This window comes from Pezoporus occidentalis, unplaced genomic scaffold (genome assembly GCF_034315485.1).
Source record: "Pezoporus occidentalis ecotype Australia unplaced genomic scaffold, CSIRO_AGI_Poc_V1 ctg58, whole genome shotgun sequence".
Lineage (NCBI taxonomy): Eukaryota > Metazoa > Chordata > Aves > Psittaciformes > Psittacidae > Pezoporus > Pezoporus occidentalis.
In genome coordinates, this window is record NW_026915921.1 from 837,138 (window position 1) to 864,564 (window position 27,427).

The window sequence follows — 27,427 nt, forward strand, 5'->3', positions numbered from 1 at the left end:
AAAGGTGATTGCAGCGTAGCTCAGGCAGAGGAAGTTGTGATATGTTTGATGCTGTGGCACAGATGTGACTATTAACAGGAAAACAAATGAGATTAAGTCTGTCCAGAAGATACATACCACTAATAATGCTTAGTAATGTGCGCTTAAAAAGTGTTGTCCTCTATCTGATCCGTTTATCAGAGCTAGGTACTAGGAATCTGGTGTGTGTAAATATCAGGTAATTCGGAAACTCTAAACTCGTATAGCAGTGCTTGTGCTTCTGTCCACAGAAGGGTTGTGTATTGTGGAGTTGTTGCTGTGTGGCTTCTTTTATGAATTATCTCTTTAAGTCTCTTTCCTGCATTCGCCAGCCCAGGGTACTTCTAGCTGTATGTGCTGCTGCTTAGTAAAACACATAGTGAATGACAGTGAAAATGTCTATGTAATGATTCAAAAAGCAAACTCTAACCGAGCACCTTCCTTCTGCTATTCCCAGTTTACCTACAGGCTTTTGTTATAATCATTTTGGATAGGAGGAGCTTTAATGATGTGTTCTCATTACTTCTTGCATGAGAGTCATCCTTTCCTTTTTGTCCTTAATTCTCATTGACAAAATCTGAATGTTCTCACACAAAGTAACCAAGCCATAAGTACCCATATGGAAGTCTTGAAAAACTAATTCGCTCATCCATGCTTTCATGATATACATAAAATGCGCATTAACAAAATGGGGGTTCTGTAAAGCATGCTTTAAATTTAAGAGTGGACTGTACTGTACGTTTGCTTTCATTTTTACACTGAAGTGTAACAGTAATCTTAGAAAACATTGGGAGCATCCGGTGGCATTAGTGATAGCGCATGTTATCTACTGAGAAGCCAGTAAAAGCACAGTGTAGCACATCTGTAGTGCAGTAGCCATTCATATTTACTTTCACAAAGGAAACCAGTTCTCTGGCCTTCGAGGTGTTTGCCTGCACATCTTTTGCAAAGCTGAATGTCAGATGGAAACTATAAAAAGTATGTAAAACCTTCTGTTCAGTAGTATTATTCTTACTGATTAAGTGAGCATTTGTCAGGGTAGGCATTCTTGGCTATGATTTTGGTGACTTATTCAGTGAATTTGTAAAATACAAAAAGGAAAAACATAGTGGCATGTGTAAGGGACAGAGTGTGATTTTGACAAAGCTTTGACAAAACCTTCCCCAGTTTTTGGCCTAAACTTCTAATGATAAATTCTCCATCTGGAGCAAATTTATGCTCCCTTGAAAGTAGTAGGTTTTCTTTTGGAAATGCTGAAACAATCTTAACCATAGTAATTTAAACCATGGCACTGCTATAAGTTGTGGAGTTGAAAGCAAGCCTCTCTGAGACTTACAGTAATGCACAGGATTTATTCTCAGATTTATATACTAATCCTGCAGCTTACCTTTAGTAATTGAAGGTTTTAATTTGAGTAGTTTAGACAAAGAATAGTAAGGGTAATTTACCTGTTTACCCGTTCATTTAGAGCTCCCCTTTTGGTATGCGGAGTTTGGGATGGATAAGTGGGCTGCTGGAATATAGTGTTTAATTTTCTCCTTTGTTTACGGGTTTGTACCCTGTGCTGTAAATGAGTTTTAAAAGTCACTTAAATGGGGCTAGCTTAACTCCATTACCATTCAGATATTTGTAAAGACGCTTTCTTTTGAATAGCATAAATCCAGAAGTAATTGCCAGATTTATCCAACCACTCATAAATTAGGAGTTTTTTTATTTTTTCATATTTTTTTTTGTGACAGAGGGAGACAAGCAATGACAAAACAGCCAAAACAAACTCTTCTAAGGTCACAGAAACCTCCTCTTCACAAAAGAACCAGTCAGGTAATGTGGTCAGAATAAGTTTTAATGTCACTTTTTCAATTAAATAACTTAAACAGGTTGTCTGAGGCAGCAGCTGAATTTTGCCGATGCCATAACCAGTTACAGCCACGGTGCCACAGGTGGGGAGGGGGGATGTGCCCTCTTCCTCCACTACCACCATTTTGCAACGTTATATTTGACTGAAATTGTGTATTGCTGATTTAGAGCAGCAGTTCACAAGTTCACCATTTGATGGCACCAAATTAAAGCTGTTGCCCTGTGATCTTGGCGAGCACTGATGCAAATCCTACTGCTCCAGTCTGTTGTTGTGCATTAGCCCAATGAAACAAGTACAGCAACCATCAATGTAATCAGTTATAATGTGATTTTAGTCCTTTTAAATGATGGTTGATGGGAGGCAGTGTGGAGCGCGAGGGGAATTCTAAATAACCTTGAACCAAGCCCCAAAAGTTAGTCTTGTTAATGATGCCCAAGTTTAAGGTAATTTCTATGAGAGCATGCCTGTTTAGGTATTATAATGATTTGCCAAAGATAAGTAAGCTTCAGCTTCTGCACAATGTAGAAGTGGGGACATGCCATAGATGTCTGGTACCTGGCTCCAATGTATAACTTAAGCTTTAGTGGTACCCAGATTGTGATGAGATCATGTAGGCCTTCTAATGTTTATCTGAGGAGATAACTGTTACCTCTGCTGTAAAGAGGTCTAAGCCACAAGATATTTTAATAGACCTGAGCTTTGGGAAAACATTCCTTAGCCATTTTTAGTACATATTTGACTGATAGAAACCTCTTTATTTTTTAAAAACAAGCCAAAACGTAAGGTTTCAGAAATATACTTCATGTTCTCTCAGCCCTACATAGGTGCCCAGAAGACCTACCTAAATCATTCCTTCCTTTAGCCGAAGGAGTATTTTTAAATGCCTTCAGGGAGATAACGTTTTAAAGTTCCAAACTTCACTTTGTAAACCGAAATTATTTTACAGCAACGAAAAATCTGTCTGATGCATGTAAACCTCTGAAGAAGCGAAATCGGGCTTCAGCACCAGAATCTTCAACTCTTGCTTTTAGCAAGAGTTCATCTCCTTCAGCTTCCTTAACTGAGAATGAGGTAAAAAAAAAAGTGGTGTTTGCACACAGCCATTTAATTACAAAATGATCAGGTGTGAATCTTGTTTAAAAACACAAAAATCAAAGGCGAATTCTCTAACGTTGGTGCTCTAGACAAGTTACAGTTTTGGCCTCTGTGAAACCTGTTAACGTGTGCACTGCAAATTCATTTATTGTAATACAAACGTCTGATTTGGGGACGTGGAGATATTATTGTGGTTTTTAATGTATTTACCAACAAGGTTTTAGAATTGTAACCTTCTATTAGAGGCAAAGTAAAATGCCAGTGTGTTCTGTATTTTCTTCTACAGACTTTATGTAAGTGTACTACATTAGTTACATTACGTAACTCAATATTGTCATGTTGCCATAGCTTTTATATTGAAGCAAGTTTCTTAATCCTCTATTTGATCCAGAAGTGGACAGTTTTCTGAGCAGAGCCCCTTTAAGCTCAAATTAGTTTACAGGCTGTTTAATTTTAAGCACTATTTCTCTGATGCAAATAGCTTCATTGCCAGTAGAGTTAAACAGGCAGTGAAGGATGTGTCTCTTTGATACTTACTAATCATAGTCTTAGCTCTACATATTTGGAACTGTAATTCTTCTCAATTGACATACAATAAATGAAATGTATGTACCAGAAGTGTATTCATACAATCCATTAAACCATTCCCCAGGTCATCTACGCTATTAAAACCGATCAGCCAAAGAGTGGCAGCATGAGGGTGAAGTATGCATGCTGTTTTGCAGGTGGATTCAGAAGTGTAGTTGGTAGGATTTAGTAAAATATCCATAGACAAACAGCACCAAGCAGTTTGTATTACAAAAGCTGTAGAGAAAATACTTTCCTGCTAACACGAGAGTAGGGCTTCCAGCCATGCTAGAGACTCTTTCATCTTCCCTACCAAAACGCATGAGGTGCTTAGACACCACAATGAATGCAGTTGAAATATCAATAGGCAATATTGAATAAATGTTGAATAAATGGTTTATCTTTGGGTGGGGGAAAAAAAGGTTGCATGTTAATGGCTGTATATCTTAATGTACAGGAAAAAGATTGTAACCAAAAAATCCAGTAAATTCTCTCACTTGTACCCCAATACAAAGCAAGGCCTACAGGAAGTAATGTCCGTGGCAGCAGTCAAGAATTGTTCTTATTTTGTTCTCTCAGTAGAGAGACTCCCATCTGTTGGCCTACCAGCTTCTGCTGTTCTGGCTTTACTGCTGGGACTTGCTGTTTGTATTTGGGACCATCTCTTAAGCCAGACCAGTTTAAGAAACATACTGTCTTTTTTGCTCTAAATATGTATCTCTAAATATTACAGTCTCAGGAGAAAGATTCTTCTATTTCTAGATAGTGTCTCTAAAATTATATATTCGGAAATCTTTCTCTACAAAAGGTCCATTTTTGTAGGATTTGGGGTTATGACTTAATGGTTTACGTGTAAAAAAGGATATGGTTATATGGGCTGAGGTGGAAGTTTTAAGACTTTAAAACTTTAAAACACTTTAAAACTGAGGTGGAAGTTTTAAAGGAATGAAACTTTGCTATTTAAACTATTTGCTATTTTAAAACTTTGCAGTTTTAAAAGGAATAAAACTTTGCTATTTATTCCTGCTAAATAGCAAAAGATGTGAGGAAAAATAACTTGGTGGTACACTGCTCAGAGATCACAGACTAGAAAATCAGTTTATTGATTGCAAAGGTTTAAAAGGTTTTAAAATATCAAAACAATCCAAATCAAGATAACAGAAAATATACCCAGTCAAATAGGAGAGATATTTGGAGGGCTGGGTCCAGGCCAGGAGTAGATTAGTGGACTAGATCCTTAGATGGTCTAAAGCTACACTAACCTCAACTTGTACCGAGTAAGGATTGAACCCAGTTTGTTTCCTATGATACTATTTTTGCCTTTGAATAAAACAAAAATATCAGGCATGTGTTTCTGAACTTGCTGTTGATCCATTCTACAAAAAAACAGGAAATACCTAAATTTGGGGTTGTGTGTGTAGCTTTAAAAAACTTTTTTTTTCTCCTTTTGTATTATTACTTAGCACTTGTCTAAATGACTAAATGTGTGTGTACCCTTAGAGCGTACATCCAGAGAGGAACCTTCGCCAGTGTTAAGGGAAAGAGTTTGAAAACCAGACACAATCATGCAATGATGAAAGCTTTGCACAGATAATAGAATAGGATGTAACTCTTCTCAACATTAAATACATTTGGTGATTAACTTTTATATGTCTGTGTTCACTATAGTACTTCTAAATGTTGAGTTAGATGCTCTCTTAACAAAGACAGGAAAGGTTCTGTATACTCCAGAAGCACATACACCTCCACATGGAATACTAAGTGGATTCTGGCCTTTGTTTCTTTTTCATCCATTTGCCCCCACACTATCTGTAGACAGCTGGTTCCAGAATGGAACCTGGATAGGACTGTTATTTGCCAAGGACTGTTGCTAGCTGCACACCTCTGAAATCTCAGTGCATTGCAACTAGGTTTTAGGAAGGCTGTGTACAGTAAGAAGGGTGCGCTCAGTTTTTTTCTTGTTTGAAAGATGCATCTTTCTTGACCTTTTAAAAAAGTACTATTTTGGATGCTTTTTGTTACTATTGGGGATATTTTTTAAACAGTGTTTATTTGAGATACTACATCATCAGTTGAGGCCAGATTGTTAATTGATAAGTTACTTTGGGTATGTAATTTACAGAGGATAGAAACGGGGTGGGGGTTCTTAAAAGCAATCATTTATAGACCTATCAGAGATTGAAATGTAGACTTTCACTCCCTTCAGTTCTTGTAAGATGGATGGGCAGAAACAGGTGTTATACATGAACAATAAATTTTATACCTGTATTCAATCTTGAAATGAAATACTTATTACTTTTAGGCACTTGATACCAGTAGTCATTTCCTCCAGTACTTCGTGTCAAATATGACTCTGTTTAAAATCTAATTCCTAATGAGCAACTGGTAGGTCAGATGTGAGAAAGATACTCAACACTTTGAAGTCTGCAAAAGCTCGGAGTAGTTTTTTACTGCCTGTGTCAGACATGGTGTAACCATCCAAAAGGTCATGATATTTGTGAGAAGAGATACAGGTGATGTGTTCTTGTTTCTTTTTTTACCTCAGCCCTTCACAGCCCAGTAATGTCGTAGGTGCCCTTAGAGAGTGTAACCAGTATTTTTTTACTAAATAAAAAAGGCTTTACATTACCATTACTGCTGGATTATTGGCACGCTTTGTGGGTTTGCATGAAATACACCTGCTTTAGCTTTTAAATCCATTTTTATGGGTTTTGGCTGGCTTCATTTAGGTTGGATGGATTTGTTCACAGCAGATAAGTGCCATGGTATCCTGCAGTCTCTAGGTTCTACTTCTGAACTTGACTTCTTGTCAAAGAAATGGTAACTTTTTTTCCGAGAGAGGACAATAAACACCATGTAACTTTCAATTCTGAGCTAGCCTGTCATTCATCGTATCCTCATGAAGTATGAGCTGACCAGCAGATGGCAGTTCAAAGAAGCTTTTAAAGAGGTTTTGACAGTGGGGTTTTTATGGGGAGTTCCTCGTGTCTTCCCTAGGGGGAATTCTTTCTATAACATCCAGTGTCAAAGCAAGCTCAGTTGCTGCTTCTAACTACAACTTATTATGTTTCCAAGGCCTAATAATGCAAGTTACAATAATGTAAACCTGAAGTTTTGCCCTTTTTCTGCATATTGAGCAGTAGATTTTTTTCTTATTACTGATTTGAGGTAGATTTGGTTTATTTGCATTATTTAATGGGTATTAGCATGTATGCACAATGGAGAAAACGCCATTCTTAAAAGGTAAGATATTTGATTGAGAAGGCAGTCATGAGACATGTACAGCTTGCAGTTGAAAAGTATGTCAGCTCCATTTATTGACGCAGGAGTATAGTTGTCCTACAGTACACAAGTAAACTATTTTAGGTTTAAAGGTTAAAACTGTCTTTGAGATCCTAAAAGCAGGAAGGAAGAAAGCAATTAACATTATTCTAAACGAAGTACTGGCCTACAGCAAATAGATCTGAAGCTAACCTTGGAGGTTGTTAAACGCAATCAGTGTGCTTCTAGCGTTCCATTCTGCCTTGCTGGGAGAGTAATTTTCTCTTCAAAACAATACTTAAGGGTAATTTAAGATATATAGTGCCACCTTAAATCCTCTGACTTAGCAGACAGTTGTTTCCTGTGTTTGTTTCTGTATGCCTATAGATGTTTCTTGGTTTTCTTCCCTGTTTCAAAGCACCAGTGAGCAGTCAGGGGTACAGTTTTGTGGAACACTGCAAGTTATTGGACTTGTTTCTTGCTAAACCTCTGCTAAAGCCTCTAACAATTGAAATGACCTGCATCACCCACCAGATCATACGGTTTGGTTACTGTGCTTCTACTTTCACATGGAAAAAAGTTCTAGGCATGACTTTTGTTCTTTGGCAGCACGTTCTGTGTAGAAAATTAAGTTTCTTTATGTAATTATCTTCACCTTATGTATTACTTAGGCTTCAGAGTGCAGAGAATCTGTTTGCTGAATGTTTACATGATGTAGGTTTTGATTCCGCATCCCCTACCAAAGTATCATGAGTATCTGTAGGCAATTTTATCATGTTTTAAAATGTTCTCATAGTTTGAATTAACTTTCCAGGCAAATTCAGAAATGCATAATATCCTTACCTGAAACGTCTAACTCCTGCTAATAATAAAAATGAAACTTGTCCCAGGCCGTCTTTTTTGCTCTTACAGTACTGTGTACACTTGTGGCACTGCATACTTAAAGAATTTATCTAGTGTAGCAGTATGGGCCAAAATACCATTCTTCATTCAGTTCAGGAATTCTTATACTGAAATAAAGGAAATGTTAACTGTAACTCAATTGGCTCTGTCAGTTTTTCTGTCTCCGTGTGGGTGCACGATAGATTGTCTTTTGAATACAGTCTGACCTGGTGTTTGTATGTTGCTTGTTGACTTATGCTCCTTTAAGTTGTGCTTAGATTAAAACAAACCCAACCCTGTAGCCACTGATACTGTTAATGAGGAAAAAAAAAGGCAGTTGGGGTTTGGCTGTGGTAAGAGTTTGCTTATCAGAACATGCGTACTCCAGCCTCTCTAGAGAAAGCTCTTGACCAGACCACTTCCTCCTGGATGATTGTGGTACAGCAGTCACTGACTCTAAAGTCATATCAAGAAGTCTGAGCTTGTAGCAGTGTCCTTAGTTTGAAGCAAAGTGGAACTTAATAGCCAACAGCATTTAGAAGTCATGGAAACATGCTTCTGAAATGCTTTTAGAAAGATGCAGTGTATCTATTAAAGATAGCAGATGACCTGAAAGAGGATGCCACTTAGCCCAGTGAGTGTCTGACAGCTCGCAAAGAGAGGCAGGTCACTCTTTGTGGGCCCTTTCTTTGATGGATCCTGCTGTGGAGGTGACTTTCTCCCACTTTTTTCTTTGGTAGGCAGTAATTTTCTGCCATGCTTTGGTTTCCTTTTATATACTCTGACCTTTAAAGTAAATATACGGAGCAGATTTTTGTTTCCATTTCATCTTCTACAGCCAGGATCATAAAACAAGAGATGCGTTCAAGTGAAATGGGGAAGAGGGAGAGTTAACTTTTTTGGCTCTGGAAAATTTTGCCCTTTAGTTGCTTTTATAACTGCTTAAGCATAATGTGACAGAAGAACACTGTCATCTTGAATATGACTAAGATCAAACTTTGTATTCTTAATGCTTAAGAAGTGCTGTTAAGTAAGGATACATGAGTAATATAAGAAGTGTTTTTATAACACTGAGTTAATAAAGTGAGTTTTCTGAGGAAGAATTACCAGTTTTTAATGGAAATGGGTAGCTGGAAGTCTGAAAAGGTGTGCCTGATGGAGTAGTAACTGGTGAAGCCCATTCCAGTGTGGGTACCATAGGTGCATAAATGTTAGAAACTTCTTCACTCAGAATTCCCAATTTTTTTTTAAACCTTCAAGCACTGGGCAGAGAAAGCTTGTCTGAATGGGATCTAGGGGAGAGGTCCCAGTGAAGCTGGGAAGAAGTGTGAATGTTGTTCACTTTGCAATTGCTAACACACAGTGAGTAGTAGTTGAAACTTGCTTCTGCTCCATGAGGCATGAGTTTTTGCGTGAACAAATACCGATGCTCTAGTCCTTTAGGACATACTTTAGCAGGAGGTACTTCCAGGGAAGGGAAAAAACCACACAACCACCACCCCCTCCCAACCCCCAGGATAACATTGAGCCATCAAAGATGCTTTTAGAGATCATCTTTTAGAAATGAAGACTTAATGCTAAGCCTAACACAAAAAGCACGTTTAATAACCAGATAAACAGCTAATTGAGGGCCAGCCTTGACAAGCAGAACAGTTGTATTTTTATGTTCTTAGTATGTTAAATTCTGAAATTCTCAGTTGTTTCATTTTCAGGGGTAGAGTTTTTGAACCTTTTTTTTCCTTGCAATGACAGTGCAATGGTTTTGCTGTCACTGGCATTTACTATTGGATTTTGGAGCTGTCTTAAAGGGAGTAGAAAATTTGGAATGGAAAAACAAAGCATGTTTTCCTCGGGTAGGTGAGAGGATGGAGCAAACGCCCCCGTCACTGTTTCAGTTCGTCCTCACCTGCCTCTTTGAAACACGGAATCGTTTGAGTTTTTAAATCCTAGGTGACCCTCCCTTGTCTCACGCATCGCTTTGACTGGATGCCAGGGAAAATACGTCAGTACCTGCCTCTTTTTTTCTTTTTAAAGTGAAATCTCCACCATCCAGATGTGGAACTAGCAATGCCATTTGCACAGTTCGCCCACGTGGTTCTGGAAATACACAGGCTGGGCGTACAAACCAGCTTGTATCCTACCTTTTTTTTTCCCCCTCTATTTTTAAGCCAGGGGCAATGAAGAATTGGCTCACATTGCTGCTGGGGTGTGTGGCCAGAATCAGGTACCTGGTTGCAAAAGAAATGCTTAAAAAGTTGTAGGCTTGAACTCAACGTTTAGATGTACTGAGTGGTCTGAGAAACGTTCCCCTGTGCTAGTGCTTATCCTTTCACCTTTGCACACTGTAACCGGTGGTGCAGTGAACTGAAACTCCATGTTGCAGCTGAGGGAAGTCTTGCAGTAGGAAAAACATTTGAGAAGTGGTTTTGTACACAGTGCTTCAGTCAGATAATCTTCTGTCCCCCTCCCCCTTCATCCTTTTAGAAAGCCTCAGTCAAAAGCCCAAATTAAGAATATCAACATACAAACTCACAAGATGCACATACCTGTCTCAATTTAATTCCATTTAATACGCTAGTGTCTTAAGTCTTCTTTTAAATGTACAGTTGCACAATTTCCTCCTCTTTGCTTAGCCTGCCCAGCACCCTACATCAAAAACATTCTTACTTAGTCAATGCAGTCATGAGGAGGAAACTCCAGGATTTCACAAACAGGCCTTGTATCTTTGTTCACATTTGCACAAAATGAGGAAAAGTAGTTCAGGATGCAGCATAAATGAGTAAATCTCATATTTAGTAATTAAGCAGTTGCCCAGTATTCAGTTGCAAGAGCATCTTCATTCAGTTCAGAATTAATGCTTTTATCAGCACTTTTACATAGTCTGTCTAAAAATAGGTCGATGTTTGTCTGAAAAGAATCCATTAAACACTTTGGTTAATGTGAACGGGGAATTTCAGAATATAGTTCAAAAGAAGATTAAAAATACTTTGGGGATAGAGAGTCTCGATGTGCTGATTCCTGTGCCATTGTGGGTCTGAGTAACTATTGCCAAAAAGAAAGTTGTAGTGGTATAAGAGGTATGATCAAAATACCCTGAGATGAGTAGGCCCAGTTCTTAAACTAACGATAGATTTGTATCCATGGGTAAAACTATAATAATAAAACCAAAGAATTTACAGAGATGCCAACATTTTGTCCCAGATTGACTCAGTAGAAGTATTATTCCAATAACAAAGCTATAAAGAACTCGGAAAAATGCAGTAATGTGTCCTTACGTGTTCCCTATGAGTCTTAGGTGTGTGAGTAGTGATTAACTGGTGCACATGGGAAAGGAAGGATTTGCCTTGGGAGCCTGGCCGTTAATTTGTAGCTTCTGGTATGCTGAACCTCACTGAGCCCTGGAGTAAATTCAGCCCAAAAGAAGGGCAAAGCTCATGGTTTGCTTTCTAGGCCAGTTTCCCCCTTTCCCTCACTTGTGTATGCAGAGGCGCAGTTTCCGGTTGAAAGAGCTGCGTTTGATTTCTGAAATGCCACCCGGTTGCTCAGCGCTCACGCGGAGCCATGCGAGAGCCTCTGCAGGCACGTCCTCGCAAAGCAGTGTTGACGTTCAGTAATCGAGGGAAACGGGAAGGGAAGCCTGACTGATGTGCAGTGTGAAGTGTGACGGTGCTTGCGATGATGCTGACTTCTGCAGAATCTTCTGTGTTGCAGCAGCAATAATTGCCAATAGTGGAGGTGATTACAGAATTGGGGTACGATTTCATTGCAGAAACTTGGCACTTACTGTCGATCCGAAGTGAGCAGCCTTGCCTTTTTTCCCCCCTGAATTTGTACTCTTAAAAATAATACTTGGCCTTTATGAGAAATGAGAAGTGACTCAAAATACAAACCAGAATGCAACAGCAAACCGGCAGTGGCTCCCAATTGCGAATTAACAGGCTTTGCCACTAATGTGAATGTTTGGTTACTTCGAACCTTGGCCTGACTATCAGAACAGTTAATTACACACAGTTTACTTTGCTAAGGAGATTATATTACAAAAGTAAAGACAAGACATGCTCTGGCATGATCGTAAGGGGAAGATTTACGTTTGTAAGTTAACAAAGGAAAAAGCCCCCAAAACCTATGCTGATTTTTACTTAATGCTGTGATTTGGGTGCTTGTCTGTGAGCTATTGTGGAAAGCTGTGTTAAACCACAAAAGCATTATGTTTAATTTTAGATGTGGCCGTGTTTCACATCAGCGTGAACTATGTCCAGCAATCGTCTTGTAAACCACCTTTAGTTGGTGACTGTTTCAATCTAAAGGCATTTTTATTGCGAAACTCAGCTGTCCCCTTGGTGAATCAGAATCTCTTGGTGCTAGGTGCCATTTGCTTGGGCTACAAATACAGTTTTCCCAAACATCTCATGCTCTACCTGTTTTAAACCTACGTTTTAAAGTCCTTAATGAGAAACATTGGGTGAAGGTTACCTCAGCCTCTTCTACACAGGTCTGAAGGGACAGGCACCCATTTTACTTCCCTGATAGATTCCATCATCTATTCTGGAATAACTTGAGCTGAGGTCTTGAATTCTGGCTGTCTTCATAGAAGGAGCTTTCCCAAAAGATGTTTATATAGAATAGGTGTTATTTGTAAAGGGAGATAGTTGGTAGAGTGTGTTTCACCTTCTGCAGGATATAAGGCGAGGGTCAAACTCTGAATTGTCCTGAAGAAATGCTTCCCTCACTTATAACAGGGAATCTGCTGATCTCTGCCTTAATTAGCCCCCTAAAATTAGCAATATAACTCAGGTGATGGTGGAGTGGATGTGAGCTGTGTACGTGGGTTACATGTAACATGGCTGTTGGATGTGCTGGCTAAACCTTCGATCATGGTAGCAGGGATCAGAGGTGTGTTCTGCAGCAGCAGCAGCCTGCATCAGGCAGTGCAAGTATATCACTGAGCTTCTTGTGAATGTATTGATTCTTAGGAGTTGTGACTGCCTTAAGCACGTATCCACCAGGCTTGTCTGTGTAGTGCAAAATTGGTAGTTAATAGAGTATTTGATTTGTGAAGTGTGTGAGGCTCAGGACAGCCGCAAAGGAGAGATCTTGGAGGATACTCTCAGTCTGTTAGCCATACAGTTGATAAACTAAAGGCATTTTGTTCATGCTGTATGTGTTGGTATTCATGGTTGAAATCCAGCATTAATCTATAGGCGGGTGTAAATTGCCAAGTTTTATCTTGAATGGGCTGATAGAATTTGGCTTTTGTGGTTGCATTTGTGGTGCAGAGTTTGATTCTTGCCAGCACTGCTCCTTTTTGGCTCGGTAACCATTCAATTTAAATGAAGGGCTGGTGCATTCATTCTGGGGCAGTGAAATCTCGGTTCTGTAGGAAAATGGCTGTCTACCTGTGGTTCACAAATGGCTGTCTACCTATGATTCACAAATGGCTGGGCTTTTGTGACCTATGTCTAGGGGGGGTTGAAAAGCTGTCATCCGCCATAGGGGTTACCTTATCCTGTAGAGGTCTGCATCCTTCTTTTGAACATTTTACAAGTGTCTAAAGCAAAGCAAAGCAAAGCGAGGGACCCATTGCTTTGAAACAAACATCATTCTGTTGTGGCTTTATTTGTCCCTGGATATGTTCTGTTTCTCTGCTCTGCCTTCAGAAGTAGTGAGCTGGGGGAAGAGGAGTGCTTCCCTCAAGGGCAAGACTGTAGCTTTTGCTGCTAGAAAGAAGGCTATCTTAAGTCTTAAGGTATGCTGCACAAATGGGTTTTCTTCGGGCTTTACATGTACTTTGTGGTGTGGGGAAAAGATGGGAGATAACCACAGTGTCAAGCTAACATAAGACTGCTTAGTTTACAATATAGAGCCCTTTTTTTATATAGTAGAAAAGCTACTTTAAGTAGAGCAGCCATACAGACCTAAGGCCTTCCAGCTTATGTTTTCGGTTTGGCGGTTTTCACTGTGGCTTTTTTCTTCCTTAAACATGACTAATTTTGGCTAGTTGGAACAGGAACATAATGACGTGCTAATTAATGCTTCTGTGGGAATGGTTTAAACAGAAATAAGCATGTGTGGAAGTTTACTTCAACGGCAAGGGAAAAGGGGGTTGTGTTTTTGCCGCACTCCCACGCTACCTTTCTTCATCTGCCATTCCCAGCAAGAAGGGGCTGCTCTTGGCCATGCGCTCAGGTTGCATTTGCAGTTTACTGTTTCACAGCTCCTTCCAGGGGACAGAGATTTCCTGGTGCCTGAACAAAGCAATGGCTTAACATGCAGTCTCTATTAACTGCTTCTAAAGCTCTAAATCTCCAAATCACTGCAATTGTAGAAATATTCATAGGTGATGTGTAGGTATGAGTTGCTTTGCTAGTGTGCATTTGCACAGAGAAAATGCATTTATGCCCTTCCAAGTAATCTGAGGGGGGAGGGGGGGGAACCCCAACCGTCACTGTGATATAATTCACAAAGTATTTTCAGGCATGGTCAAGGAAAGCAAATGTTAAAAGGAGGAATGCGAGTTAGCTGGCAGCAACAGTGAGAAGTAATCGCTCAAAACCAGTGTTTCTAAAGGGATTTTATGAAGACTAATGCCAGGCCTGGTTCGGGTTTACATTTTTTCTCTCTGATTTCAAAATAAATCACTTCTAATAAATGTTCACATTAAAGGAGATTGGCTGATAGGGGGATTGAGTCTAGCTGTCTCTATTACTTTGTAAGCTGGGCTGTTCTTGATAAAGTACGTTCTGCTGTTGATAAATATGAGATCATATGTCTGAAAACAGAGCAAATTCTTCATATAAACCGGGGTGTCTGTATCTTGATGAACAGCTATTGCCAGAATGAGCTCTTGAGTTCCACTGCAGTTTACAAGGACTTTTAGGGCTGTATTGAAAAGAGTTAGGGAGATCCTTATGCAGCAGAACAGATGCGCTGAAGAGTAGCATGTTGGTTTGCTTTTGATATGGTACTTAGGAGCCTTCTAATAGGCTGTTGCCTCCAGTTCTCATGCCTGATTTTTCAACAGCCTTTTTGAAGTGCAGCTGAGGTTTAGAGAAGACCCACCAAAATTCTGTTGATGCTGAGAAAAGTTCCTCTGGGGGAAAATTAGAGGGTTCTGACTTACTAAAAAGGATTGAAACAGGCTTCATTGCAGCATGCTTCCATAGGAGGAAAATGTTTGCTTTCAGAGGGCTTTTAATATAGTTGAAATGCTTGGAGAAAGCAGCATCTACTGTGAGTTGCAGTAAGACAACTCAAAAGGGACCTGAGGCAGTATCTTTGTTGGTCTGTGTGAATGAATAACCATTAGAACAAGCTTGAAGAGAAGTGACAGGTTTCTTGTGCAATTCCTAATTGTGATGCTCTCTTGGAGAATGCCCTTAGTAGAACACAACTCAGTGAGTACTGTCTGAGGGCAGCAATATGAGATTCTGCATCTTCTGGGGTAATCTGAGATAAGACAAATGACTCAGTTGTCCATCCCCTCCCTAAATTCTGTTGAACTGGAAACTGACCTATAGTTTCTTTTAAATATGTTACTTGGGTTGTTTGGGGTATTTTAACGTAAATCCATTACAGGGCTATATCTTTTATGGTATTTTGAATTCATTGTTGGCTGTAATGCTCCTTAAGCATGTTCAGGCAGCCACTTTTTTCTTTCTTCCTCCTTTCTATATACTGTTCCCATTTTATTGGGGATTATTTGGGTCAGAGACTTTCATGTGCAGCTTGAAGTTTACCAAGTTTCTTTCTAAAATTAACTGCTACTCTCATAAAACATGTATGCAAACTTTAATCAAGGGGGTTGAAGATATCCCTGTGGTACTGGCTAACAGCTAACTGTATTACAGAACTGACTATAAATAAACTGCCGTATTAAAAGGTTTTGGTGTTTTGTTTTGGCTGCTTTTCAGTTGCTGAGGATGGTGGTTACAGTTGTGACTTCCACAAATGCATACTCTGGTTTTAATCAAGCTGTTTTTAAAGGTGGGGGAAACGAAACCCAAAGAGTGTGCCTGAATCTGTTAGTGTGAGTTGCAGGGTGCTTGCTTCCTTCAGTTGATGTTCTGTACAGAATTGACCCTACATGGCTGCTTTCTCTAACACGTATGTTTAATCTTCAGATCTCGGATGGCCAAGGAGACGAGCGCTCAGAGTCTCCCTATGAAAGTGCTGATGAAACTCAGACTGAAGTGTCTATATCATCCAAAAAATCTGAGCGAGGAGCAGGAACAAAAAAAGAATATGTGTGTCAGGTGAGAGATGTCAGCTGGGGCAGTGATGTTTCCTGAGGCTCCCTAGAAAAGGGCTTTTAAAATATGAAAATGACAATATCAGGCCAGAAACAGGTTTATCGTGTGTGTCTGAGGTGTCTGTTAGCCATGAGGGTGCCATGCCAGTAATTGGAATTCTTCATTCCTAATTATTTCTTTTCCTTGACCTCCAATACGTGACTTTTCCTTTCTGCTTGGCTTTCCACATCTCTAAGATAAGCGTAATGTGGACCTCAGAGTAAGTGCGTGAGTGTTGCCAGGTAACTAGTTAAATGACTGAGAAGAGCTGCTCGCTTCTCTGTTAATAAAGAGGAGGAAGTAAAGCCCATTGGGTCCTGTGCTTCTGTGTGCAGCAGAGATTGCAGCCCTGCATTGCTAGCAGCATGCGAGTGACGTGTTAACTGAAAGCAAAAAGCTCTCTCAGACTATTCTAGAAGAGTTCTTGGGTTATGAAATGATAACACAATACAAACGGACAGATCAAGTTTGTTTCCACGAGACCAGGCACGCAGCTGTATTTTCATGTCTTGTAGCGGTGATGAGGTTATATCTATTTTTAAATGTTGGCTAATCCCTTAAGTTCTGCCAGCATTGTTGTTCAGTTCGTTTTTAGTTGTGCTTGTGTCATTGCTACCCACTCGGACATAGAAGTGTCATTGTGCCACCTAGATTAATTTCCTTTTGCCAAGGAAAAGGGAAATAAGGAAGCTTTTTAACCCTACTCAGGTGCATCAGTGTGCTCAGGAAAGCTTCTTAAAGCTCTGTTTCTTTTCCTTTTTTCTGTCAGTTTGTATTTACTCCTGAACTGTGGTTCTATGAGTGATATTTCTAGCAGTTTTAATGACTCCATTATTTGATTTCAACAATGGGAAAAGAGATTTTGAGGAGCAATATATGAAAAGGAATAAAGAAAACAGTTTTTTCCACATGTGAACTTTTCTTTAACATTCAATGCCTTTGTGTTGTAAAAGCTGTGTGAAAAAACAGGTGATCTCCTACTGTGTGAAGGACTTTGCTATCGAGCTTTTCATGTGAGCTGCCTTGGGCTCTCTGGAAGACCAGCAGGAAAATTCATATGTAGTGAATGTACATCAGGCAAGTCTGTCCCTTTCTATTAATATAAAAAAAAAAGTTGTAGTTTCCCCATACATTGTTCTAGGAAATCCTCCTGTACACAGTATGTATCCTGGGAGAAACCATACTTACCCTTTGGTGCCTGACAGGGTGGGAGTTCATACAGTACCACTGAGTGTGCCGTGGTTTAGAAAGCTCACACTGTTTTCGGGGAGAACCTCTTGCAACTTGGGTGATGTGGTCTGAATTCCATTGCCTTAATAGCTGCAAGATAGTTGCTCTCTGAGTGCAATTACAGATGAGATTTATAAAGTCTGTCACAAAGGCTTAAGAAATACTAGGAAAAAAAGCAGCAGGTGAAATGCTTTAAGCCCTTTTTCAGTCCTTTGTGTCTATACCAATCTTTTGCTTTTCCTATTAAAAGACTACTTTATTGCTATTAATTTCATCTGCTTTTAATCCTATAATAACTGCTTGAAAGTTCTTAATCATAAAACTTATGTAAAAGATTTGCGTTCTTGCTCATAAGCTCATCTCAGTACATGCAGTGAACCTTGCTGGAGCAAGGCTGCTTCAAAATAAAGCTGTTCCAAGTGGTGCAGAGAGATTAGAGGATGCTTGTCCTTGGTTTGTGGGCCCACTTCAAATTTCACAGGCTCACAGACAGCCCATTATCCTGGTTCATTGGTTTAATAAGAAAAATGACAAAAAATAGAGTCTTACTCATGTACCGAGGCTTATAAATAAGAATGTAAAAGCAGGTTGGTGAGGCTTTGGGCATTGTGCTCGTGTTAACTGCAGTGGGTTTGCATTGTGACTTTATCTGAGCAGATGAGTATTTAACACTGAAGAGTTAAATGGGTTGCTGCATCAAAGAATAGAATTTGAGTTTGTTTAAAAACAAAACCCTCCCTCATGCATAACCAAACCAACAGAAGCAGTTTGAATTCACGTTTGGGTGACAGATCTTTTCCTTACTTTTGCCACTAGGTGTGCATACGTGTTTTGTGTGCAAGGAGAGAAAGGCAGATGTGAAACGCTGTGTCGTGTCTCACTGCGGGAAATTCTACCATGAAGCCTGTGTGAAAAAGTTCCATCTCACTGTGTTTGAGAACAGGGGGTTTCGATGCCCTCTCCACAGCTGCCTGAGTTGTCATGTTAGTAACCCCTCACATCCACGGATTTCAAAAGGTAGTTTCATTTTACATTTGGATGACTGATGAATTAAGTCTGTTTGTGGTATGTTAAGGTAAGGAAGCTGGCCATTTAATAGCTGCTGCCTGCAGGTTTTCAGGCATGGACTGGTGACTGATTCCAAATTCCTTTAAAAATAAGGATTGAATACATTTTAGTCAACATTAGCATTTACCTTGTGTTCTATTTATTTAACTAGCTTTCTATTTGCTATATTTAACCATGGTAAGAGAATGAAACCTAGAATGCCTAGATGATGAGGAGAGACAGGCTGAGCAGAGCAAGGGCAGGACCTGTGAACGTGCAAATCCTGCAGCAGGGCTCGCTGAATGTGGAGGTGTTTGATCCTGTGCATATTTTTAGCTTTGGGCAACATCTGTAGACAGGATTGCATGAGGAAAGCTTGCCTACCCTGCTGTGTGTAGTTAAAACCTGCACATTTAAATACCATAATGCTTTAAACTCAGTCTAGGGTTCTTTAAAAGCTGTTGTTAATTCAGTACTGTTGCTAAATGCAGATGTGCAAACTCTGAAAGCATAGTGGACATTTTTTTGTGTGTGTGTATGTAGCCTACCTGAGGCAGTACTACCGTGTTTTAGCTCAACTAAAATCAGTTTTGTTCCAAAATAATATGGCAGTGTTCTGCTTTGCTAGGAAAGATGATGCGTTGTGTTCGCTGTCCTGTCGCATACCATGCTGGAGACGTTTGCGTTGCTGCGGGATGTGCAGTCATCGCTTCCAACAGCATTGTTTGTACGAATCATTTCACTGCCATGAAAGGAAAAAGTCATCACGCGCATGTCAATGTGAGCTGGTGCTTTGTGTGTTCAAAAGGTAAACTGATGGAAAACTCCTTCACAAATGCAGCAGCAAAATGATTTATCCTTCAGTTTAAATGCTATTGTACTGATCTGTTTATAGAGAATTATTAGCAATCTCTTTCTTTAGAGGTCTGTGAGGTATTGAAATAGCTTCAGGTCAGCTTGTGCTGCTTCAAGTTTTTGAGTATCCCTTTTTTGCAGATATAATTTATTAAGGAATGTTTTCACTTGGACTTTGTCCAGCAACCAGAAGCCAATTTAATTCTTTACCAGAGACACTTAATGAGTAGTATTTCTTTGTTCTTTCCCCCCGTGTTCAATGTACTGAAGCTTTTTGTGTTTCTTTATTGCTAATACGTAATATTAAAACTAAATAATTTAAGAGTTGCTTTTAGTTTAGCAGCAGACAGCAAATTGAATCAGTATTTGTTGGTGCTGGGAGTGCCACTAATTAAGGGTGGTTTGGTTTATGTCTAGCAATAAATCTATTTCTTACTGAGCCCCACAAAATGCACAGTGCTGATTAAACTGTGGCAGTGGAAGTTAACCTGATTTGTTAACAAATTAACATGCAGCATAGCAGCTTTTAAGCTGCAGCAAACTTTGCACTTGATAATTCATGGAGCAAACTAACAACCTCATTCCCTCTTTCTCCCCCCTCCCCGAGAAGAAAAGCATAACAAAATCTCTTGGTAACATTTTGCATACAGTGAAATGTTAATATATATTAAACTGTTAAGCATATTTTAGCCATTAAAGTAAAACAAAGTAATTATAATTTGTGGTGCATTATTCTGGCTTTTTTATTGCTAGCTTGCTTGTTATTTTGTATGCATTACTAATCCAAGTCTGTCAGGCATTCAAATCAGTAAGGACCTTTTGGGGTTTGTACATAACTAAAGGTTTCATCTTTGTTGCGAGCCAGCATGGTTTAACCATTTATTTTCTAACTGAACCTATTGCACTGCTTTAAACCTGGTTTTACCTTTGTCTCTATGTGTTGCAACCTTTGTTTTTCCTCACTCTAAAGGAGGAAGATTGTTGTGCTGCGAGTCGTGTCCCGCAGCCTTTCACCCAGACTGCTTAAACATCGAAATGCCGGACGGGAGCTGGTACTGCAATGACTGCAGGGCAGGGAAGAAGCTCCATTTCCAGGATATTATTTGGGTTAAACTGGGAAATTACAGGTCTGACGAACAGATTTATTTTGTGTTACAGTACTGGCATGTCTAATTAAGGAGCATACAATTGGTTGTTTCTGTAGGGCAGCTTTGCTGCACACGGATTTCTCATTCCTCCTTAAGCTAGAGACCCCATCTCCTTGCAATCTTCAAGTCGTACTGTTGCTCTCAGCCAAAGCATTGCCCATACAGGACTGCTTGTAGTCTTCTGACATCTGCTTCCAGTGTATGAGTCTTCAACCCCTTTTGTTTCAGAGGTCTCTTCAAATAATGAAGCTGGTATAACTTGTCATTGGCTAAATTACTACCTTGCAGGCTGGGAGATAAGTCACTCAGGTTGTCAGTGTTTCACACTTTGCTGAGATCTGAGTGAGATAGAGGTGGGTGGGGTTTATCCTAGGAAGCATTAATAGCTATTATCAGCTGTCTCTTGATCTTTGATGATTACAGTGATTACAGGCCTGTTAAAGATGAAGTTTTTGTTAACCAGATGCAGGGAGCTTTATGTGTATGCTCAACTTGCAGGCGATGGAAGTCCCACAGTTTTAAGTGTTGGGCTTTCCTGCTCTAGACCTGTCTTACTGCGGGGAGGAAGAGATTTTAATCCTCTTGGATCTCGGAAAAAATGATCAGTTGCTGCTGCTCAGGGTGATTAAACTGTCTCTTGCAGAAAGAGCTTGACTAAAATGCTGTATTGTTTTATTTGTACTTCTGTGCTAGATGGTGGCCGGCAGAAGTTTGCCATCCGAAAAACGTTCCCCCAAATATCCAGAAAATGAAGCATGAAATCGGAGAATTTCCTGTGTTTTTCTTTGGTTCTAAGGATTACTACTGGACACACCAAGCACGGGTGTTCCCTTATATGGAGGGAGACCGAGGGAGTAGATACCAGGGGATCAAAGGGATTGGAAAAGTCTTCAAAAATGGTACATAGCTGAAGTTAACAAGAGTGATCTGGTGATAACGCGTGCTTTGCTTTCTCTACACATAGCCTTGGGCCTGGTTTTGTACATTTGTTTTACAATATTAGATCAAAACAATGGTTTTGGTGTCCTGGGCAGCAGTCACTGGTACTAACTTTGAATAAAAGCACTATTTGCATGGCTTGTAAAAGACTAGCATCTAATTGGAATGATTTCTGATGATTTTTTACTTTCCATAAAGGAAATGATGAGTGTAACTGGGAGGCAGAAAGAATTGATATGTGTTAAGAACATTAACACTCCAGAACCATTGTTTGCAAGAAAACTGAATGATAGGATGAGGAAGAAAAGGGTGATTCTCTAACACTGAGCCTTTTCTGATGATACAACAATCTGTTCTAGCTTTGCAAGAAGCCGAAGCTCGATTTCGAGAAATAAAGCTACAGCGAGAAGCCAAAGAAACCCAAGAAAGTGAACGTAAACCTCCACCATACAAGCATATTAAGGTAAAGTTTGAGGAAATTACCCTGGACACTGAAAGGTCTAAGGCAGCACTGGAGAGGAAGAGCTGGATGGTGAGGTGGGGAGGAGAGGTGGTAATGATGTGCTGGCAATTGTGTTTTCACAGCCAGGAGATGATGGAAGTTTGCTTCCATTGGAACATCATTGCAGAAATTAGTAACCACTGTAATAACTCTTGCAGTAAATTCCAATGTTTTTAAGTGATGTTTGAACTATTTTAATGTATTATTCAGGTGAATAAACCTTGTGGTAAAGTGCAGATATATACTGCTGATATTTCTGAGATTCCCAAGTGCAACTGCAAACCCACAGATGAAAACCCTTGTGGCTTCGATTCCGAGTGCCTAAATCGGATGCTGATGTACGAATGCCATCCACAAGTTTGTCCAGCGGGAGAGCGGTGCCAAAACCAGTGCTTTACAAAGCGACAGTACCCAGAGACAAAGATCATCAAAACCGATGGGAAAGGCTGGGGTCTGGTTGCCAAGAGGGACATCAAAAAGGTATGAATTGTTCCTGAGGAGCAGGGAACTGGGGACTTGGGGTGTTGTTTGTGGGTTTGGTATATACTTTACTAGTGATACCTGGTATCTTTCAGGGAGAGTTTGTGAATGAGTATGTTGGTGAGCTGATTGATGAAGAGGAATGTATGGCAAGAATCAAATATGCACATGAAAATGATATTACCCACTTCTATATGCTTACTATCGATAAGGTAGAGTATTTTACATTTTTCCAGTATTTATTTATAACATTATTTTCATTCCTTTTCCTTCTATTGATCACCTTGATACAGTGCGCTGCTCCTTTTGATGTTCCACACTTTCATATATTCCTGTTGTTGTATCTTCTGTGCCTGCTTGCTCCATTCTTTATATATCTATATAAAAATATGTGCATATATGCATATATATGTGTATTTATTTTAGATATATACATAATGCATCTCATTAGTTCTAACTGCATAATGTAATAAAGTATATATTAAGGTCTATAACTGTGCTTTGTTGCTTGCCATCAAGTACAATGGAAGTATTTATCTGCCTAGTCTTGAAGTATGATGCTTTGGGAAATAGCGATTATAGAGTTGGATGAATTATTATTAGCAGTCCAGTCCTTTTAATAACATCTCAACAACAACAGAAATTCTCACTGCAGAGTAGTGTGGAACGTAGTTGTGAGGCTGTGTCCTATACTGAGCATTTAATGTTTTTCACAACTCTGTCCTTTTGTCTATAGCAAAACCAGCCTTGTGCTTCAGTGCATACTCTGTTCAGAAAGCACTGTCTGCATTAGTAACCAGCCAGCACTCCACAAATTGATTCTGCAGCAAATTAATCCAGCAGATGAATTAACACAGCACGTTAATCCCACATCTGTAGTTTTCTGTGCATGCCTCTGAGAATTTTGTTCCTGGAAGTAGGGGTATAGATTATATATATGCGGGAGGTATTGTGTGTGTGTATATATATTATATTGCTTAAGTACCAAACAGATACCTAGGAGAAAAACCAAAGCTGTCTGTCAGTCCTGCGTGTTCTTTCACTCCTAATCACCTTTCTTTTGCTGAGACTGTGCTGTTCTGTGTTTCCACAGCTACTGTTCTCATTAGTCCTGTTAACAGAGGAGTCCCTGCACAGCAGTTATCACCTCAGAATGATGAACCCATGTTTCTCTGAACACATAAGTTTCTCGCCCCTCTACTAAACTGACATACAACATCAGTACATTAAAAAGCTGAACTGAACATGTATTTGACTCATACTGTAGTTAATAAATGCTCAGCGTGGTTCTATCTTGCAGAAATAACCCATGCACATGCACTTAGAGTCTATGTGTGTGTAGTCTTCACAATCATACATGTGCACTCTAATGAAAATTAGTTAAAAGGGAAGTTAATAGTATTTCATAAATAAGCAAAGCTTTCTTAATCAGCTCGTCAAAGAAACACAGTTCTGGCTATTTCATGACTCTATTTTGTTAATGTCTGATACGTTTGGTGGAGATAGAAACTAAAAGGTAATTTTATGTAGGGATAGGATTTTTGTTTAGTTTATCAAGAGCTTGGTTTTGCTTGAACTAGGCTTATTGGGGAAAGAAAGCTGTTGGGAAACTGGTAATCTCTGCAGGTAATCCCCCAGTGACTTGGTAAATACCACAAAATTCAGTGTTTGTAAATGCATCACAGCTTGGTGAATGCAGAGTTAAAGGTTAAATGGACTGAGTGTGAGTTTTGAGGCTTTCTGGAGGGAGGGGTTCTCTAACATCACCACCACAGTGCTCACGAGAACACTTATCCTGCCATGTGGCTGCGATGGGTTTTGGGAAGATGTGAGCTAGAGCATGGGTATTGCTTTGGGAGTGTCACATTCCAGGCCACATGAGACACTACAGTTTTCAATACAACATGTACCATCAGTTTGTTTGTGTGCTTCTGGGGAGCAGAAGCTGTTTCGATTGTCTGTTTTGAATGCGACTACTGAAATAATTCATGGATTTTTACTTTGTGAAGAGAAAAATCACTCGTTCTGTTGCTGGTTTGATCTCCAGGACCGGATTATTGATGCTGGCCCTAAAGGAAACTATTCTCGGTTTATGAATCACAGCTGCCAACCAAATTGTGAAACCCTCAAATGGACAGTAAATGGAGACACTCGTGTTGGCCTGTTTGCTGTGTGTGATATTCCTGCAGGTACGTCAGCATATGTTGGGTTTGGTTTAACTCCCCAAGTTAAACCTTTTGCACTGTTGTGAGCAGGATGGTCATGGTTTAACTGGTTCAGTGCAAATAGTTTTGTAGAGAACTCAGCACATGGAAGAGATGCTTTGTGATCTGCCTTTTACTTTAATGTTTCTTGTTAGCGAGTGCTATGGCTGCTTCTTGTTGCTTGCTTCCTAGGGAACAGCAAGGAGACCCTAGTTAGTACCCTTGCATTCACTTTGTGGTGTAGACCATAGGTTTTGTTTTGGAGACCTTGGACAGTACTTGTGCATCTTTTCAAATGAAGATAATAAGCTGAAGGAGTGGATGAATGAGGCTGCTTAAAAGTATATATGTTTGGTTTCTGTACACACATACGTGTATCTTCTATCTAGAGCTATATCTAGCTCTTAGCTATTTAGCTATATATAACCTCTGTGTGTGTAGACCAGACACACAGTTTTGTTACGTCAAACCCATTTATTTTAATATGTGATTGCATAAGACATGCTGTACTGGCATGTAGTTAATCATTGTCAGTGCTTATGAGCAATAGAGAGGAAGAAATCCCATGGTAGTAGATCAGCAGCTGATGAAACAGTTAATGAAACCTGTATTTGTTTGTAATAATTTGAATCCACTTCATTACCTTGTTCTTCATAATGAAAGCGTTTGTCTTGTCTCACTCAGGGACAGAGCTGACTTTTAATTACAACCTTGACTGTCTGGGCAACGAAAAAACAGTCTGCAAATGTGGTGCCCCAAACTGCAGTGGATTTCTTGGGGACAGACCAAAGGCAAGTTATAGATCAAGAGATTTTGACAGGGTCTCGTCTACTGGCCTTGTTGTTTTTCTTTTGGGACATGCACTGGTGAACCAGTTGTATGTTATGATCAGGGTCAGTGCTGCTCGAACAGATGCTAGATGTCTTCTGAAGAAAAAGCTTACTGTTTCCCTTGCTGGAAGATAGAACATTGTTTTGCCAAACATAATCTTGGTGCGAAAGAATATGCTTTTATGGTGTAACAGTACAGTAGGAAATACTGGGTTTGGAAACACACCTAACTATAGTCAATGAGATCATTGTGACATTGCAGTTTATATATCCCCCATCTAAGCCTTAAAATATGATTATTTTGTTAAGATCTGTTTTAAAAAAATAATCCATTGAACTGCAGGGAAAAAAAAAGCCAGTTTTGAATGAAGAAAAATTGGTCCCAAATTGCACCAAGAAAATTACCTGTATGATTTGTGTCGGGTTAATTGAAAACCTGTAATCCAGCAGAAGTTGATGGGGCCTCCTGAAGGGCTGGCATAGGAGTGCAAGGGAGGGTACAAGTATATGAATATGGATGTAGAAAGGCTGCACCTTCGTGTGGTCCTTCACACAGTATCAAGCACTTTAGAGGGTGGACTTAAAGCTTCCAGAATTCCCGTAGCTGGTTTTTGTTAAGGATAAGCTTCAGCGAGGTTTCACATAAGTTTGTGATCAGCTTACACAGACAGCCATGAAGAAATGAACTGTTACAGTTCAGTTTGGCAAGGCTGTCTGCACTGGTAGATAGAATGCGCTCATTTTAAAGTAGGTAATGATTGTGGGGGTTAGAGGGAGGGAATGATGGAAGGGAGGTTGAAATGGGATCCAGAATGAATTTCATATGATTTGGTGAGGGAGAGTCGAAGTGGCAAGCAGGAGGATGTCAGACTGAAATAGAGGTAAGGTTTTGTATATTCTCTCCAGGATTATGGGCACAGCTACAGTTCTGCTGTCCATTCCTCAAAGAGAAGTGGGGCCTGGTTTTAGTAATTCCAGCATAAATATACGCAACTGGAAGAGAAAAGTGGATATTGAAGTGATTGGTTGTGCAAGAGCAAAATGGGTGTAAATTAGCCACAAGTAGATTAGACCTTTTTTCAGTGATAAGAAAGCGGAAGAGCTTTCCACTAGGAAGGGATTACAGGGACGAGACCTGGTTTCAAGATGACATTTCACAAGGGTAGTGGGATTTATGCCAATACAGATAGGTATGGCGAGGCACAGAACAGGCCTGCACCAAGTCAAAGTGTGCATGGTTTGCCAGGCACGGCAGCAGTTTTTCTAGCTTGGTAATAATTTTCCTTTGCAAAACTGGCATTTACAGATTTGCTTCTTACTCTTTTAGAATTCTTCCACCAACGCCTCAGAAGAAAAAGGCAAAAAGACCAAAAAGAGAACACGGAGACGCAGAACGAAAAATGAAGGGAAGAAAGAATCCGAAGATGATTGTTTCCGTTGCGGTGATGGAGGCCAGCTGGTGTTGTGTGACAGGAAGTCTTGTACTAAAGCTTATCATCTCTCCTGTCTTGGTTTGGTGAAACGTCCCTTTGGTGAGTCGATTTGCCTCTTAAACTGCACTTGTGCAGGTACTTCATTTATTGTGCTGAAACCTTGCCAAGAGTGTCAGCTTGAAAACACTGTGTTCATATGGTGAGAACTTCATTTGTGCGTCATGTAGGAGCTCTTCTTGAGTATGGAAACAAAAGATGGCCTTCCTCCTGCCTCTGTGGCAAAATGAGCTCTTTGTTTTACAAATGTAGGTAAATGAGTACATCCCGGGTTGGAGCACTGTAGCCCTGTCATAGGCAAATAGATTATGTGTCAGAAATACGTGAAGCCAGTTGAGTTCAAGCCAAAAGAACAGCAGCAGTATCTGGAGCAAGGTGAGTGGGAAGATGTTACGGGCAGCAGACATGAGGCTGTAGATCAAGATAACACAGAAGTTACCTGGTTCCAGTCAGCCATGTCAGGTGGGATATGAAGCGAAGCAGGCAAAGCCTGTTACCCCAGAAACAAGTAAAACAATGTCTGGTAGAACGTGCTGGGGCAAAAGAGCATCAGTAGGTAAAGCACAGCAACCATCCCTAAGCAAAACTTGCAGGTAACAAGTAAGCATTGTAATGGTAGGCAGCAATTGATGGATGTTGGATTGATGGATACTCTACAAGCCTGCATGTTGTAATGATGCTACTGAGTAAGGCCTGAATAATTTCTTCTAGCTGAAGTCAACTGCAGTGTTGA

At 39.9% G+C, this 27,427-nt stretch overlaps 1 protein-coding gene and 1 non-coding gene across 5 annotated transcripts in view; both read left to right on the forward strand.

Annotated features, from left to right (window-relative positions):
• NSD2 (nuclear receptor binding SET domain protein 2) overlaps positions 1-27,427 on the forward strand; it is a 101,507-nt gene that overhangs the window by 70,117 nt on the left and 3,963 nt on the right. For 2 of the 4 annotated variants that reach the window (XM_062638642.1, XM_062638640.1), the window contains exons 9-22: positions 1,758-1,839; positions 2,823-2,947; positions 15,802-15,933; positions 16,923-17,046; positions 18,016-18,216; positions 18,875-19,054; positions 20,072-20,228; positions 20,943-21,148; positions 21,548-21,651; positions 21,901-22,170; positions 22,266-22,382; positions 24,218-24,359; positions 25,059-25,165; positions 26,532-26,736. In XM_062638642.1, coding sequence (XP_062494626.1) covers positions 1,758-1,839; positions 2,823-2,947; positions 15,802-15,933; positions 16,923-17,046; positions 18,016-18,216; positions 18,875-19,054; positions 20,072-20,228; positions 20,943-21,148; positions 21,548-21,651; positions 21,901-22,170; positions 22,266-22,382; positions 24,218-24,359; positions 25,059-25,165; positions 26,532-26,736 — 2,152 coding nt within the window. Of the gene's footprint in view, positions 1-1,757; positions 1,840-2,822; positions 2,948-15,801; positions 15,934-16,922; positions 17,047-18,015; positions 18,217-18,874; positions 19,055-20,071; positions 20,229-20,942; positions 21,149-21,547; positions 21,652-21,900; positions 22,171-22,265; positions 22,383-24,217; positions 24,360-25,058; positions 25,166-26,531; positions 26,737-27,427 lie in introns of those variants that run through there. The other 2 variants (XM_062638643.1, XM_062638644.1) reach the window with 2 other exon arrangements.
• LOC134174136 (small Cajal body-specific RNA 23) lies at positions 23,945-24,075 on the forward strand. The gene has a single exon (XR_009968520.1). It is a non-coding gene; the product is annotated as a small Cajal body-specific RNA 23 (non-coding RNA).